This window comes from Pelophylax lessonae (genome assembly GCF_965119305.1).
Source record: "Pelophylax lessonae genome assembly, chromosome: 4".
NCBI lineage: Eukaryota > Metazoa > Chordata > Amphibia > Anura > Ranidae > Pelophylax > Pelophylax lessonae.
Genome location: NC_138771.1, coordinates 26,640,743 through 26,659,284, shown reverse-complemented (window position 1 = coordinate 26,659,284; position 18,542 = coordinate 26,640,743). Strand labels below are relative to the sequence as shown.

At 45.4% G+C, this 18,542-nt stretch overlaps 1 protein-coding gene across 1 annotated transcript in view; it reads left to right on the top strand.

The window, feature by feature from the left end:
* Positions 1 to 4,771, top strand: part of CERS3 (ceramide synthase 3) — a 160,713-nt gene extending 155,942 nt beyond the window's left edge. Inside the window, exon 10 of the mRNA XM_082253062.1 lies at positions 4,393 to 4,771. Within this exon, the coding sequence (XP_082109188.1) occupies positions 4,393 to 4,509 (117 nt within the window). The 3' untranslated portion in view covers positions 4,510 to 4,771. The remainder of the gene's footprint in view (positions 1 to 4,392) is intronic.
* The last annotated feature ends 13,771 nt before the right edge of the window (positions 4,772 to 18,542 follow it).

The following is an 18,542-nucleotide window of genomic DNA, read 5'->3' as shown; positions in this document are numbered from 1 at the left end:
CTCCCTCCGCTGCCTTCTTCCTCTGGTTCTCCTCCCTTCGCTGTCTTCTTCCTCTGGTTCTCCTCCCTTCGCTGTCTTCTTCCTCTGGTTCTCCTCACTTCGCTGTCTTCTTCCTCTGGTTCTTCTACCTTCGCTGTCTTCTTCCTCCGGTTCTTCTCCCTTCGTTGTCTTTTTCCTCCGGTTCTTCTCCCTTCGCTGTCTTCTTCCTCTGATTCTTCTCCCTTTGCTGTCTTCTTCCTCTCGTTCTTTCTCCGGTTCTTCTCCCTCCACTGTCTTCTTCCTCTGTTGACTCTTCTCCCAACGCTAGCTACTGCTGTTGTGTTAGCTCTGGTGTGTGCCATTTCTTAAATAGCCATGGGGTGTGACCATCCGGTGACATCATTCGGTGACCCTGCCCCCTTGGGATGTCACTGCCCCATAAGGCACCAGGTGGTGCCATCCCATGGGTTGGCGTCTCCTGATGACATCACCAGATGGCCACGCCCCATGACTATATAAGAAATCGCATGCCACAAGTCAGATCTGTTAAGATGATGATCCGACTTTAATGATATTGAATGGGCTGAAGCCGGACCATAGTAATGCAGGAACTTTTTTCAAAGTCAGACCGACTTGTGTCGACCAGTTAAGAGGCTCTCTTAGGGAACCATTGATTTATACACGTCATGCGACGTGTTCTCCCAAAGTCAGGGCGTATGTCGCACCATTGTGAACCGTTTTTCACCATATCCTTTCCAGATTGATTCCTGAATGGAAGGATCTGTGTTCCTTATAAACCACCTTGGTGTACTTTCAGTGTTATAATGAGGAGAGTTGCAGTGCCTGCATACCTTTTAGGAGTAGTTAATCCTTAAAGGATAAGTTCACCTTTGGAAACATGTTACTTGTTCCACCCGTTTTTAGGGTGCAACAGGTAACATGTTCCCAATGCTGCAGCCACTGCCCCCTCTCCCTGTGACAGCAGTACAGGAAGAAGTTTACCATACTAGATGTCACTTTTTAAAATCTGCTCTGCCTACGTGGCCTCGTCATTCATTCACACAGTGCTGTATGTGAATAAAGTACAAGCCCCAACATTGCGGTTGTCGGCTTGTAGTTCTCCATGAACTACTATGGTGCTGTAGAGCGCTGTGGTAGTTCATTGATTTTTACTGTCAGTGGATCTGCTTGGCCGTACGGGTATACAGATATACTGACAGGTCTGCAGGACACCTGCATGGCACCAGCAATCTTCTGATGGCGGGTGCAATGCTTTACAGGCTTCAAAAGAAAAAAATAATAAATGCACATTTTTTTTTACCTGCAAAAAAATGTGCATTTATTATTTTTTTCTAAAAGGTGAACTTATCCATTAAAGAGTATCTCACCAAAAATAAAATTCCTATTCCAGAGGATGCCTAATATTTCACTCGTATCAAGGAAATCCGTGAGCCATCCGTATACCAACTGTGTACAGAACGCCTCCATGCTACCATATTGCATTACATTTTTTGAACTTGGAGCATTTATCGGGGCGGTAGCTGCTGCTGGCACCCTGTAGTGGGTGGGTGGCTGGCTGGCACCCTGTAGTGGGTGGGTGGCTGGCTGGCACCCTTTGGTGGGTGGCTGGCTGGCACCCTTTGGTGGCTGGTTGGCATCCTGTGGTGGGGTGGCTGGCTGGCTGGCACCCTGTGGTGGGGGGCTGCCTGGCACCCTGTGGTGGGTGGGTGGCTGGCTGGCTGGCACCCTTTGGCGGGTGGGTGGCTGGCTGGTACAGGCCCAGGGCCTGTGGCTGGCCGGCTGGCACCGGGCAGCTGTGGGTGGGTGTATGTGTGTGGCAGCTGTGTTAAACACACTGTGTGCATCCATACATGTCAGTATACACAGTGCAGCACACATAGAGCTCAGTACACTATTCATACATTTCTGTATTAACAGTGCAGCGCACATACAGCTCAGTGCACCATCCATACATGTCTGTATACACAGTGCAGCACACATAGCTCAGTACACCATCCATACATGTCTGTATACCAGAGATGTATAGTAACGAAGTAGAACTACTTAAGTACTGTACTTAAGTACCGAAATGCGGTATCTGTACTTTCCTAGAGTAGAATTTTTTTCTCCTACTTCTACTTTTACTTCACTACATTTTTTCGATGATTTTGATACTTCTACTCAAGTATTTTTTTTTTGTGCTGCATAGTTACTCGTTACTTTTAAAAAAATTACCACTGCCAGAACAGTAGATGGCAGGTTGCATAAAGCTCAAAAAAATGTGTATAATGTCATTTGTAAATCAGCGCATACGAAAATAAAGGCTGTGTATAATAAAAGCTGCTATACCAGATCTTTCCAATAAAAAGAAAATATGAAACAAACAAATAAATGGTGCTACAGCGCTTAAAGTGCATCAAGAAACTACTAACAAACACCGGTTAATCATTTGAATAAATCATTTGAAATAATAAAAACAATATGATGTTCATACTTTTGACTTCTTTCTTTAATAACTACATAACACAGTACTTGTACTTCTACTTTCAGTACTTGAGTAGAAATTTTTTTTCAAAACTACTGGTACTTTTTACTTTTAGTACTTAAGTAGCAAATTTTTTGAAAAAACTACTTGCAATACTTAAGTAAAAAAAATGTTGAATACTTTAGTACTTCTACTTAAGTAACTTTTTCTGCGAGCACTTCCACTTCTACTCAAGTAATTTTTTGATCGAGCACTTGTACTTTTACTCAAGTAGAAATTTCGAGTACTTTATACAAGTCTGCTGTATACACAGTGCAGCACACATAGCTCAGTACACCATCCATACATGTCTGTATACACAGTGCAGCACACATAGCTCAGTACACCATCCATACATGTCTGTATACACAGTGCAGCACACATAGCTCAGTACACCATCCATACATGTCTGTATACACAGTGCAGTACACATAGCTCAGTACACTATCCATACATGTCTGTATACACAGTGCAGTACACATAGCTCAGTACACTATCCATACATGTCAGTGCAGCACACATACAGCCTATTACACCATCCCTACTTGTCAGTAAGTGCCTGAGAACTTCTGAATGCGTGAAGAGCAATGTCTCATAGGACATGTAGTCCTGGGCAGGAGAAGGAAGTGAGTTATTCTAAAGGCAGAAGATTTTTTTCACTTGCTTTTAACATTCAATTTTAAAATGAATGCAATTTCTAAACGAAAACCACACACAGTATAAAACTGCGTTCAATCGAGAAAAGCTTTCTATTCTGCTTCTTTTGAATTTTTCTGTCACTGTGGTTGAAAACCAACTTCAATTTGACCCCACTAATGATTATAATATTGAATGAACATTCTTAAAACAAAAAAGGGGAGGGGAGGCATTTGCACTATGTTTATTGTTACGTTAGACCCTGAATACAGGTGTAAAAGGTGAACTTGACCTTCCTTCTGGTTTTGACCCTAAAGTTTAGTGGTTCTTTAAAGCCCAACCAAAAAAATACCCTTGCAGCCCCCCCGAACCACCCCACACACCGACAGCGCACATCAGTGCAGCCTCATCAGTGGCCATCAGTGCAGCCCCATCAGCGCACATCAGTGAAAAAATAAAAATTACTTATTTGCAAAATTTTATAACATAAACTAAGAAAAAAAATATTTTTCAACATTATCAGCCTTTTTTTTTTGTTCTGTTTTAAAAAAATGATAAAAGTTGAATTTGAGTACAGGCATACCCCACTTTTAAGTACACAATGAGACCGGAGCATGTATGTAAAACGAAAATGTACTTAAAGTGAAGCAATACCTTTTTTTATTTCTCAATGCATGTAAATACACTAACTCCATAGGAAATCTTGGTCAGCTTGACATGGCACTGCTCCCAAACCATAAGTGACAAGGACACCAAGCTTGGGGAGCATGTTAAGGGGATCCAGGACTTTGACATGGTAGATTACCTAAGCAAGATGGCAGGCCACAAATAGGATATGTTGTAGTCCTGGGTCGTCTCTCGGTGCTCCATAAGTTTGGTATCCCTGTCACTTATGGTTTGGGAGCAGTGCCATGTCAAGCTGACCAGGATTTCCCATAGACGCCAATGTTAAAAACTTGGGAGTAGTGCCATGCCAAGCTGACCAGGCTGTGTCCGTACTCGCGAGTGCACGTAAAGTGAGTGTACTTAAAACGGGGTATGCCTGTACAGTGTTGCATGACCGCGTAAGTGTCATTTAAAGTGTGACAGCGCTTAAAGCTGATAACTGGCCTGGGCAGGAAGAGGGGGAAAGTGAATAAAAAACATTTAATCCTTGCAGTTCAGGGGGAGGGAGGTGTGCCCAGAATTGGGCTTTAAATTATATATCCAGTTGGTGTTTGAATAGCTAACCAAGTGTCCGTTCTTTCCTTTAGATGTCTGGCGACGATCGCAGCGATAACGAGGAAGAAGACAGCGAGGAAAACGAGGACCAGCCATTGACCAATGGGGAAGGCAAGAAGCCCATAGTAAATGGCCAACATGACCGTTAATTGCCAACGTCGCTGTGCGCAGACGTGCAGAGAAAGAGTTAAAACTGAGAACTTGATTATCTGCATTGGTTTTTCCAGACAGACACTAAGCAGGGGAGAGGGGCATGGGGGCTGCAGCTGGAGAAGCACTATTCATCAGGAGGTGTATGGTCCTGATGGGACCAACTGCATTCCAGAGGCGACTCAGCCAAAGTTCCAGTCCCAACCATAAACTAACACAAGAAAAAAATAAAAATAGAATGAAGACCTTGTTCTGCGTGCATGAAGCAGCAAATAAAAAAAAAACGAAAAAAAAAAAAAAAAAACTTTCTCCTGCTAGAGAGAAAGAAGAACAAATTATTACGGCCTCCTCTGGAAGTGAAAAGGGTCAACTTAAAGAGTGTGTGTGTGTGAGGGATGATAACCTAGTTCCTTACTGCTTTCCGGATTGTTCCATCAGATCTGATAACATCTGGTGACAACCTAAGAAGTGTTTGGAGACCTATTGGGGTTGGCCCAAAACAAGGGTGTCCCAAAATGCACCAGGGACACGGCGACCGCCACCACCCCCCATAACGAGTCAGAGTATTCTTCCCCGCCTCAAGGGGTTAACTCCACAGCATTCCGAAAAAACGATGACACAGACTCCGCCTCCTCCTTGGCTCTATTTATACCACATCCAGGAACACAAGAGGAGCTCTGTATAAAATACACACAAGATTAGCTGTGCGCCTGCTGTGACTTCATCTAAGAAGGTGTGTGGGAGGGAGGGAGGGGGGCAGCCGCATGACTTTCTGCCAAACTTGCTTTAGAGAGGACCACAAAAAAGAGCGGGCTGCGGGGCTCACCATTAACACACATCACAGCCGGGCCTGCTTTTAAAAAAAGAAAAGCAAGCGAATGCATTTTGGAACATGCTTCTTACAAAACACAAGAAACTTCCGTAAGCCAATGAGGCACACGCACAGGGGTGTTGATTTACTGAAGGCAAATAGGCCTGTTCATTTTGCAGGGGGATTTTTCCCTGAAGCTTAATGAATGTGATAAAAATTCAATTTGCAGAGATTTCCCAATCACATACGAGGAATAAAAAAAAAAATGTTTTTTGCTTGCACATGATTGGATGATGATCTAGTCTGCATAGCTTCCCCACATTCTCTAAGCTAATGGAAAATGCCCTTGCAAAGTGCAGACTCTCTTGTCCTTAGTAAATCAACCTTTTAGTGTCTCACAGGGACTTTGCAAAAAAAAATTCCAATGTCATGCAAGCAAAAAAAAAAAGAAAAATATCAGTATTTTTGCATGCATGTGATTGGATAATGTTCAAGTCAGCACAGCTTCCCAACATTCGTTAAATGAATGGAAAATGCCCTTATAAAGTTAGTAAATTACCCTCATAGTGTTTCAAAGGGACTTTGCAAAGATTACCCAATCTCCTGCAAGGAAAAAGAAAAAAAATATCAGTATTTTTGCTTGCGAATGATTGAATAATGGAAGTCAGCTGTTCACTTCACTTTTTGCTTGCACACGATTGGATAATGGAAGTCAGGTGATTACTTTGAAGGGCATTTTCCCCTAGCTTAGTGAATGTGGGGAAGCTGTGCTGAATCCATCATAAATGCACGCAAAAATTGTGTTTTTTTTCTTCTTTATATGCAGTTGGGGTGTTCTTTGCAAAGTGGATTTTCACTATGCTAAAGGACGATGCCCTTGCAAAGTTCAGATTCCCTTGCCTTTAGTAAATGAACCTTCTAGTGTCTCACAAGGACTTTGCAAAGAGAATACCCAATCTCATGCAAGCAAAAAAAAAGTATATTAACATTTTTGCCTGCACATGATTGGATAATGTAAGTCAGGTGATTACTTTGAAGGGCATTTTCCCCTAGCTTAGTGAATGTGGGGAAGCTGTGCTGACTTCCATCATCCATTCATATATGCACGCCCAAAAATTGTGGTCCTTTGGCCCCTTTCACACGGGCAATCCGATCTGATCCGCCTGTCAGTTTTTCAGGCGGACCGGATCGGATGCTCCATGCATCCCTATGGGGCAGCGGATGTCAGCGGAGACATCTCCGCTGATACCCGCTGCTATCCGATTCCAATCCTGTCCGTGAAATCCGGACGGATGGAAACCCTATTTTCCATCTGTCTGGCGGATCAGATGAGAACGGACAGGCGGTCCGTTCTCATCCAATCTCCCCATAGAGGACAGCGGGGATCTGACAGCTCCGTCTCTGCACACAGAGCAGAGACGGAGCTGTCATCCGCCTGCTCAGCGGGGATCGGCAGATCGATCCCCTGCTGAGCAGAACGGACTCCATTCCGTGTGAAAGGACCCTTTTTCTTCTTTATATGCAGTTGGGTGTTCTTTGCAAAGTGGATTTTCACTATGCTAAAGGACGATGCCCTTGCACAGTGCAGATTCCCTTGCCTTTAGTAAATGAACCTTCTAGTGACTCACAAGGACTTTGCAAAAAGAATACCCAATCTCATGCAAGCAAAATAAAAGTATATTAGCATTTTTGCTTGGATATGATTGGATGATGGAAGTCAGCTGTTCGTCTCACTTTTTACTTGCACATGATTGGATGAAAGTCAGGTGATCCCTTTACTAGGGCAATTTCCCTTTAGGTTAGTGAATGTGAGGAAGCTGTGGTGACTTCCATCATCCATTTACATGCAAGCAAAAATAGTATTTGTTTTTTTCTTCTTTGTATGTATTTCGGTGTTTTTGCAATGTGAATTTTCACCACTTTTACTAAGCTAAAGAACAATGCCCTTACAAAGTGCCGACTCCTTTGCCTTTAGTAGATCAACCTCATAGTGTTTCAAAGAGACTTTGCAAGGAATACAAATTCTCGTGCAAGCAAAAAAATAAAATAAGCATTTTTGCTTGCACATGATTGGATGATGGAAGTCAGGTGATCACTTTTGCAAGCACATTTTTCCTTAAAGCGGAGTTCCAGCCTTTTCACTCACCTGTCCAACGGTCCAGCGATGCGGCCGCCCGAAGCCTCGATCCTCTCCCTCTGGTCTCGGCGGCGCTGGCATCACTGCTGTGGGCACCCAGCTGTGACAGTTTGCGGCTTCACAGCCGGGTACCCACTGCGCATGCGCGAGTCACGCTGCGCGTCTTGATTGGCCGGCAATCTTTTGGGACCTCTGACATGTCCCAGAAGATTGCAGGGAGGGAGGGGGAGAGGAGAACTTCCGTTCAGGGCGCTCCGAGCGGAAGTGGGAGGGGGTAGCTGTCAAAACTAGGTACCCGCTCCCCCCCCAAAAAAATGACATGCCAAATGTGGCATGTCAGGGGGTTAGACTACCTAAAGCGGAAGTTCCACTTTTGGGTGGAACTCCGCTTTAACTTAGTGAATATGGGGAAGCTTTGCTGACTTCCATCATCCAGTCACATGCAAGAAAAAAATAAAATATATATATATATATATATATTTCTGTTTTTTTTTTTCTTCTTCTTTCTATGTAGTCTTGTGTTCTTTGCAAAGTGAATTTTTACCACTTTCACTAAGCTAAAGAACAATGGCCTTGAAAGTGGAACAGCTCATTTGCCTTTAGTAAATCAACCCCACTCATTTTTCATTGCTGTTGTGCTGGTATAAGAATCTGGCACAGGCACTGGATTCACAGTCAAAGCCTCAAAGGAAACCTGTTATGAGAGATCAAAGTGCTCACTTCTGAAAATGCTAATGTTACTGGCAGTCATATTGACCTTAGTATGCGGTTAGGAGGTCTGACTTTTCCTCGACTTGCATATCTTCATATTTTTTTTTGAGGTTGGGGACTCAAAAAGCAACAAAAAAAATGTAATTGGGGTAACATAAGACCTAGTTCACACGGGCATACCAATGTGTACGCCGGCACGAAGGGCCATCTTTGCCCTTCTTGTCCTATTAGGATGCAGCAGCCGCACGGACACAGCCGCTGCTCCCAATTTGACAGCCGTGTGGGTGCACAGCCCTGAGCGCAGACAGTGTGCGTTTGGGGTCCTGCACGTGCATGGCGCATGGCTGTCAGATTGGGAGCAGCAGCTGTGTCTATGCAACCGCTGAATCCCAATAGACACGACTGGGACTGCCTACACGGAACACCTGTGCATCCCCGAGGGGGTTAGCACTCGCACGGGTGTACGCCCATGTGAACGAGGCCTAAAAGGCAACCCAACATCCCCGTGCAGGCAGTCCCATTCTTGTCCTATTAGGATGCAGTGGCCGCATGGACACAGCCGCTGCTCCCAATTTGACAGCCGTGTGGGTGCACAGCCCTGAGCGCAGACAGTGTGCGTTTGGGGTCCTGCACGTGCATGGCTGTCAGATTGGGAGCAACAGCTGTGTCAATGCAACAGCTGAATCCCAATAGACACGACTGGGACTGCCTGCACGGAACACCTGTGCATCCCCGAGCGGGGTAAGCACATTCGCACGGGTGTACGCCCATGTGAACGAGGCCTAAAAGGCAACCCAACATCCCCGTGCAGGCAGTCCCATTCTTGTCCTATTAGGATGCAGTGGCCGCACGGACACAGCCACTGCTCCCAATTTGACAGCCGTGTGGGGCACAGCCCTGAGCGCAGACAGTGTGCGTTTGGGGTCCTGCACGTGCATGGCTGTCAGATTGGGAGCAGCAGCTGTCTATGCAACCGCTGAATCCCAATAGATACGAGTGGGACTGCCTGCACGGAACACCTGTGCATCCCCGAGGGGGTAAGCACTTGCACGGGTGCACGCCCATGTGAACGAGGCCTAAAAGGCAACCCATGACAGGTCTAGTTTGATCTGGCAAAGGGCAGTGTGCAAATTGTACTGGGCAGTTATTAGCTATTGGTCAGGTCACTGTACATCACTTCTCTCTGCACCGCCTGTTCCACGGACCCCCTCGTTGGTGCCGAGAGACACCCGAAATGTCTAATGGGAAAAGACGGCAATGTAAACACGGCTTTATCGCGTACGTATAACATATAAGATGTATTTTCATTTTAGTTTATTTTCTAATACCCCCCTGAAAATCAGTTATATATATTTTCTTTTTGCTAAATGCTGCAACCTAAACCAGCATAATCCAAGCCTGTGCCTTCCCCCCCTTCTGCTGTAACTCCGGATCTTCATTTCATTCAGTGCTGCCTTATTGTACATTGGGCTGCTGGTAAATGCAAATAGACCTGCAGTCTTTGTAAAGGTCATTGGACCTGGTAAGTGCTTTATTAGGCCGGGTTCACATATGCCCGGCTGCGGTTTGCAGCCCAGGGTCCGGGGTGTTCCTGTTCATCGGTTCAGGTGCAAATCTGGTCCGAATTTATGCCTGAATTTGCACCTGAATCGGATCCAAACTCGCACAAGACCCTTTTTGAATGCAGACCGTGGCCGCCCTGGACATGTGTGAACTGGCTCCATTGAGAGCCGATCACATGTCATGCCAACTGGATGCGGGGAAACCCACATCCAATTCGCACATATGGTAACCCGGCCTTAAAGTTTTGTTAACCTGTTTGGCCTAAAGGCCGAAAAACTTTTTTTTTTTTTCTATTAATACTTAATAGAGTGGCAATTTGGGTTTATCCCCAAAAAAAAAAAAAAAAAAAAAACATTATATAAAGACCAAAGCTTTGTGGATTGGAATTAAAAAAATAACATTTCAGTTCAGTATTGTCTGCTGCAGACTGATAGCTGTTTTATGTCAGTGCTAAATAGTCTTTTACACACTAATTTTCTATTTGTAATTCTGTCCACTTGTAAATAAAACCGCCAATTGTGTTGAAGCCGCATAAAGTACTGTTTTTTTTTTTTTTTCTTTTCATGTTTTTAATATATAGTGTCTGACTGTGGAAGTATGAGCCACATGTATGAAATGCTCTTCCTGCTTTGTTGCCGACAAGAATGTCAGTTCATATATTACCTCCCACATACAGTGCCTTGCAAAAGTATTCGGCCCCCTTGAACTTTGCGACCTTTTGCCACATTTCAGGCTTCAAACATAAAGATATAAAACTGTAAATTTTTGTGAAGAATCAACAACAAGTGGGACACAATCATGAAGTGGAACGAAATTTATTGGATATTTCAAACTTTTTTAACAAATAAAAAACTGAAAAATTGGGCGTGCAAAATATTCAGCCCCCTTACGTTAATACTTTGTAGCGCCACCTTTTGCTGTGATTACAGCTGTAAGTCGCTTGGGGTATGTCTCTATCAGTTTTGCACATCGAGAGGCTGAAATTTTTGCCCATTCCTCCTTGCAAAACAGCTCTAACTCAGTGAGGTTGGATGGAGAGCGTTTGTGAACAGCAGTTTTCAGTTCTTTCCACAGATTCTCGATTGGATTCAGGTCTGGACTTTGACTTGGCCATTCTAACACCTGGATATGTTTATTTGTGAACCATCCCATTGTAGATTTTGCTTTATGTTTTGGATCATTGTCTTGTTGGAAGACAAATCTCCGTCCCAGTCTCAGGTCTTTTGCAGACTCCATCAGGTTTTCTTCCAGAATGGTCCTGTATTTGGCTCCATCCATCTTCCCATCAATTTTAACCATCTTCCCTGTCCCTGCTGAAGAAAAGCAGGCCCAAACCATGATGCTGCCACCACCATGTTTGACAGTGGGGATGGTGTGTTCAGGGTGATGAGCTGTGTTGCTTTTACGCCAAACATAACGTTTTGTATTGTTGCCAAAAAGTTTGATTTTGGTTTCATCTGACCAGAGCACCTTTGCCACATGCCACTTGGGAGACACACCAAACATGTGGAACAACTATAAACAACACTTTTTATGGATATCTTTAAGAAATGGCTTTCTTCTTGCCACTCTTCCATAAAGGCCAGATTTGTGCAGTATACGACTGATTGTTGTCCTATGGACAGAGTCTCCCACCTCCGCTGTAGATCTCTGCAGTTCATCCAGAGTGATCATGGGCCTCTTGGCTGCATCTCTGATCAGTCTTCTCCTTGTATGAGCTGAAAGTTTAGAGGGACGGCCAGGTCTTCGTAGATTTGCAGTGGTCTGATACTCCTTCCATTTCAATATTATCGCTTGCACAGTGCTCCTTGGGATGTTTAAAGCTTGGGAAATCTTTTTGTATCCAAATCCGGCTTTAAACTTCTCCACAACAGTATCTCGGACCTGCCTGGTGTGTTCCTTGTTCTTCATGATGCTCTCTGCGCTTTAAACGGACCTCTGAGACTATCACAGTGCAGGTGCATTTATATGGAGACTTGATTACACACAGGTGGGTTCTATTTATCATCATTAGTCATTTAGGTCAACATTGGATCATTCAGAGATCCTCACTGAACTTCTGGAGAGAGTTTGCTGCACTGAAAGTAAAGGGGCTGAATAATTTTGCACGCCCAATTTTTCAGTTTTTTATTTGTTAACAAAGTTTGAAATATCTAATAAATTTCGTTCCACTTCATGATTGTGTCCCATTTGTTGTTGATTCTTAACAAAAAATTACAGTTTTATATCTTTATGCTTGAAGCCTGAAATGTGGCAAAAGGTCGCAAAGTTCAAGGGGGCCCGAATACTTTCGCAAGGCACTGTACACTCACCGGCCACTTTATTAGGTACACCTGTTCAATTGCTTGGTAACACAAATTGCTAATCAGCCAATCACATGGCAACAATTCAATGCATTTAGGCATCTAGATGTGGGGAAGACAACTTGCTGAAGTTCACATTAAGCATCAGAATGGGGAAGAAAGGGGATTTAAGTGGCTTTGAACATGGCGTGGTTGTTAGTGCCAGAAGGGTTGGTCTGAGTATTTCAAAAACTGCTGATCTACTGGGATTTTCACACACAACCATCTCTCGGGTTTACAGAGAATGGTCCGAAAAAAAGAGAAAATATCCAGTGAGCAGCAGTTGTGTGGAGGAAAATAGAAAAAAAGGTGATAGTCAATCAAATAGATCGTTGCACTTAGAACTCCCTGAATGATGGGAACAATATGTGTGTGGGAAAAAATGTGTGTTGAAAAAATATTAGTGCGCTATCCTGAAATTAAAAATGTCAGATAAATATCTGCAATTAATGTACTTTGTGGAAATAACATAAATAATTTGAAACAATAACGCAAAGTGATACTGTGTAACCATGCATAAAGCCTAAAAGTGAAACAATTTCGTATAACCATAATAAAATCCTTAAAGCGTAACTCCACTTTTGTTGAGAAAAAAATCATTCCCCTCTGGGTGATCTCTGTACATTGCAGGGATTTTAACAAACTTTGTTGCAGATTCCTACCTTTTGTTATTCTGAAGAAATCATTGTTTGTTCCTCTGTGCTGAGAGGGTCTAATGGAAGTGGTTTCATAGTTATCAATCAGCTGTGCAGCTGCAGAGCTCTAATGAGGGAAGATCCTGGGCCTGCATCCCTTTAAGACATGTTCCTATTGGGAGTATCTCACCAAAAATGACATTTTTGTTGCAGGGGATGCCAGAAATCTGACTTGTATCTTAGGCAGACTTCTGGGACAATTGGTGAGCCAATCACACAAGCAGGAAATGATGTTTATGGGGGTGTGGTCAGTACAAATTCTGTGTACAGACCAGCACCATGTAGCCATATTGCATTGCATTTTCAGAAAAAATACAACATCTGCAGATTGAAAAGGAGAGGAATTTTTTAATAACATTCAATTACAATATGATTTATGTCGCAATTGTATACGCTAGATTGTTTTTTCTTTGTCCCCCCCCCCCACAAAAGTGGAGTTACCCTTTAAGAAGGAGTCCCATGTGTAAATAGTTTAATGAAAAAACAGTCCTAAACATGTTAAGAACTGCAAGTGTGCTGTTCAAAAATCTCCCCCAAGTGCTCTGTGAACCACCTCCGTGCTGATTAGTAAGTAATGGCCGCTTACCAAATACTAGCTATCAAATAGCATATAACAATGCTCTGCTGAATCAACACCAGTCCATAGGCAACTCCCGGTGCATGCCACCAATCCGTCCACTTATGGCTGTGCCTCACCAAAGCAAGCTCAATTAATGGATTGGAGGTACTCCAATCCCAGTTGACGCCTATAGAGGGGGAAACGCGTCGGAGGGAGGGAGCCAGCCGTGTCATCACCTTGCACGGTCCGCACTGCAGGTGGCTGTGCTCCCATGATTTTGATGCTTAGATTGAACCCATGGATGTAAGTGCAATTTTTTATAATAAACATTTGTATGGAAAATAATGCACTATTTGTCCTTCTTTCATTCCTATCCATGAGCTGAGAGCCATCCATTGAGCTTGCTTTGATGAGACACAGCCATAAGTTGTGGTTCAAGCTGGTGGTGGGGTGTAATGGTGTGGGGGATATCTTGGCACACTTTGGGCCCTTACTACAAATTGACGGCCTACCTGAGTATTGTTGCTGACCATGTCCATCCCTTTATGACTATGAGCAGGATAATGTACCCTGTCACAAAGCTCCAATCATCTCACCACTGGTTTATTAAGCATGACAATGAGATCACTGTACTCCAATGGCCTCCATATGAATGTGCAGCTGACAAATTTGCAGCAACTGTGTGATGTGATGTTATGTAGCTATGGACCAAAATCTCTGAGGAATGTTTCCAACACCTTGTTGAATCTATGCCACAAAGAATTAGGGCAGTTCTGAAGGCAAAAGGGGGCCTAACCCAGTACTACCCTACCTAATAAAGTAGTCGGTGAGTGTATGTTGACATTCGTTCCTCCCATCTTTGATTGGCTGGAAAATAAGAATTTCTCTTTCATTCATTGACGGACACAGCTCCTGATCTTCTTAACCTTTGGGTTATACTGCCCCCTACAGGAGAAGGACACTAGGCAGAAGAAAAGTCTGGCTACGCCTATGGGCAGTCCCAGGGGTTATACTCCCTCTCTCTGCTATAGGTACTCAGTTTTTTTTCTGCCTAGTCAGGACTAAGGACCTAGTTCCTTGCTGGGATCTCTGGTCCTGGCAATTTTTTATTTTTAGATAAAACATTTTTTTTTCCTGTGAGATCTACAATCAACTGTCGGACTGGGCAATGGTCCCCCATTCCTGCCTGTCCCGTTTTCTGAGGCCTAGGGATCCCTCCTGGGAGCCTCATGGTGCCGCCATTTTGCTGTGGTCAGTGCACGGCGGCCATGTTTGTGTAGCCCGTCGGCAATTTGGCGGTGGCTTGCCATTGAGAATAGCGGCTGCCCTGACAGTGGAGCCCTGTGGGCGGCGATTTAGGTGGTGGGAGCCCCTACACTTCCCTTGGTGCTGACTCCTGGATCTTTTCACTTCCTGATCGCTGCACATTGAGTGCAGATTATCCTGGTGGCTGCAGGTGCCTGTTTCTGCTGGCCGGTGAGTCTAATGGGGTCCTCCCCCTCTCTGCTCAGGATCGATTAGGTGCTCTGTTACTGGCAACCAAGTGGTGCTGCCGGAGCGGTGGGGGTGTCCCTTAGCAGTGTTTTTTTTGTGGGGTCCCCCTATTGACTCATGGAGCCTTTGGAGCACATTTCCCCACCTGATCCCCTCTCGGAGGCTGCGGGGCCCTCAGGGCCCCAATCATCCATCGATGCACTGACAGGGGACCTGGAGTCCTTTGTGTCCCAGGTGGAGGTTGTTTTTAGGTGATGGGCTAGCAAATAGCGCCCCCTGCCTTCCCCTGCTCTCATCTATCTCCTCAGATCCTGAATCTGATTTGGCCTCGCGGACGTGGGTCACTCTGCTGGGTCTGCGACCTCGCCCCCTGAGTTCTTAGATAGTGAGGATGATTCCTCCACTTCTGAAACCACGCACGAAAATGCGCTGGTGGATGCACTGATTGCATCTGTGAGTGAGACCTTAAAAACAGGGGATGCAGCTGAAGCTGCAACGGAGGCGTCTGTTCCCTTTGCACTCACAAGCCATCCAGAGTGGCAAAGGTGTTTCCTTTCCCCGCCTATTTTGACAGAATTGTCACTAAAGAGCGGAAATGGCCAAAATGTCCCCTTGTGGTCCCTAAGCGATTTGCTATGCGGTACCCCTATGAGGAGTCCCTTCATAAAAAGGGGACTGTTCCACTGGTGGTGGACCCTCCGGTCTCCAGATTGAACAAAGCAACCATGATTCCGGTTGAAGAGTCCCCGGCCTTTAAGGACCCGGCTCACAGAAAGGCGGAGGCTGTGGCCTGCAATATGTACACCCTGGCTGGATCGGCACTGAGACCGTTATTTACCATTGCACTGGTGTCGCAAACTCTGACCAAGTGGGCTAAGCTTTGACGCCATGACCTGGAAGAGGAGCAGCTCCCCCCTGCCTTTGCTCTCCGTTTCGGCAGTGGTCCTTTGGCGTATCATTTGGCTCAAATGCTGGTCTGCGGACCAGATTTCTAAAAAGGCCTTGACTGATCATCCTTTTCAAGGAGATCGCCTGTTTGGAGCTACCCTGGATGACTTCATTAAAGGTCTCACAGGGGGGTAAGAGTACCTTTCTTCCGTAGGCTAGTAAAAGCAAGGACCTTTTTTCGTCCCTCAGGGGCAACTGACAAGGGATCAAAGCCGTTCAGGGCCTCCTCTGGTAACTTAGTCTGGCAAGTCGAGAGCGGGTTTATCCAGACCCGCAGACAAGGCTCCTTCAGCTTGAAGGTGCACCCTCAGGGGTGGGGGGGAAGTCTTTGCTGGTTTCCGGACCCGTGGACTTCCCTGATACTGGTTTCCGGACCCGTGGACTTCCCTGATACGAGACAAGTGGGTCCACAAAGTTATACATTCTGACTACAAGATCGAGTTTGGCTCTTACCCCGCAGCAAGGTTCTTTCCTTCCAACTTGCGCATGTCCCCGGACCGCTTAGAGGGTCTGTTTGGGGCGGTACAAGACCTGTTACTTCAAGGGTTGATTGTCCCGCTTCCGTTTTTGGGGTTTTTACTCAAATCTGTTTACAGTTCACAGGAAGAAAGGCAAAGTGCGTCCAATCCTGGACCTCAAGGCACTGAACTGCTTTGTGCGAGTGCAGAAGTTCAGAATGGAGTCTATTCACACGGTGGTGGCATTCCTGCATCAGGGGGATTTTCTTGCCTCTATCGACATCAAGGATGTTTACCTTCACATTCCAATATGTGTCAGTCACCAGCACTTCCTCCGCTTTTCCGCGGAAGAGGAGCATTATCAGTTTGTGGTGTTACCCTTTGGTCTCGCCTCTGCTCCTCCGGTTCTTCACAAAAGTGTTAGCCCTAGTGCTAGCATTGTTAGATCAAGGGGGCATTGTGGTACTGGGCTACTTGGACGACCTCCTTCTGCGAGTGGAGTCTCCTACTGCTGTGGCTGAAAACCTGGAAATCCCCATACGAACTGAGAGAGTTCAGCTGGATTCTGAATTTTCGGAAGTCTGCTCTGGTTCTGTCCACAAAGCTGGACTACCTGGTTCTGACTCTGAACTCGGCCTTACCAGAGTGCTCCTTCCTCTGCACAAACTCCAGATACTGCAGGCTGCAATTCGTCTCCTGCTGTCCAGCAGATGCTCCTCTTTCCGGGCTTGTGTAGCACTGCCCCTGTCACGTACCTGGTAGGTATGTCAAAGTATACTCAAATCAATCGTCCCTTGGAACAAATGAAAATGGCATAAGTAGCGCAGGTAAAAAAGAGGGGAAATTACGTGAATCACACAACATGAGTCAAGTCAAGTCCTAATTAAGTCCTTAATTCACATTTCCATCAATTCACATCTTATGAAGATTCCAAACAAGGGGTTAAAAATTCTCCAGTAATAGTCCGATACACCAAGTAGGGATCACCACAAAGTGTTAGGGTCACCACAGCACTACACCTCCACCGATGTTATATAAAGAGGGGGGTGGCAACTCACCAAAAGCAATGGCCTACCTATTTGCATAGGACAGGCAAACAGGCTTATGTGTAATGGATCCCACTCAGAAGCGACTGCTGCTGCTGTTACTGGACATCAATCTCTGATGGTCTCGTGTATCCCTTTTCCTCTCGATAATTGCTCGGATAGCATACATAAAGGGGAAAGAAGGAACCGCACTAGCGTGATATTGTTTCACCAATCAGATTTTAATGCCAAGAAAACCCCAATAAAATCGCACTCACAAACGCAAGATAACAATGCACCTTCAATATCCTAGTGTGTCATAGTGCTACGGGTGCCGTGGTAGGCAATGTCGATCCTGCTCACCCTCTCCACGCTGGTGTCACGGATCTCCGAAGCCGCCGCTCGTGTCACCCGTGCACTTCCGGTCGCCGTAAGGTTCATGTACCTGGTAGGTAGAGCCTGAATGTGCGGAGGAAGGCCTCTCTTACACCTCTTACTCAGAGCCCCTGATAGAGTAAACAGGAAGCGCAGAGTCGCACGAGTGCCGGTGGACGTGCAGGCTGCAGGACTGCTGGTAGAGTAGAGTTCCAGTCGGAGGCAGGTGTCCTGGGAGTAGTTGGATCGATGCAGCAACTAGGGAACCTCGAGGAATACTGGAAGGTAAGCAGAGTCAGACAAGCCGGGTCATACACAGAGAGGTCAGATCAGGTACAAGTGGAGAGACTGGAGAATGGTCAAAGAACAAACTGGGGTCGGTGCAGGCAGAGAACTGGAGTGGTCAAAGGCAAGCCGGGTCAAGATCTCAGGAACAACACAGGTAACAGGAAGCAGGACTGGCACGGAACGCTGTAGACGAGACAGCACTGATCCTGCGAGCAGATCTAGCTTAAATAGGCCTCTTGATGCTTAACTGTCATCAGGTGCGCAGCACGCTCAAATTCACATGCTGGGGCTTTCACGTTTGCCAATTAGCTTTGGGAAATTCAAGGGACAGGACCTTGCCTGTGGTTGCCAACGTGTCTCCTGGCAGGACCTTCCTGACAGCCCCCTTGAGGACTGCTGAATTCTTCACCTTTTAGGATCCCTCTGGGTTACCGTTAGCAACTGTATGCACAACTTAACACTTTACTTTTCCGGCTCAGTCAATAACCAGTCTAGGGGTTGTAGTTGTTTTTGTTGTTTTATTTTAAAAAGGGATGGGAGAAGGGATAGAGTACAATACTCCAAAATTGAACTATTCACAGTTGATGAGAACTCTTATCTGAAGATGCAGCCAAGCTGCAGATTCA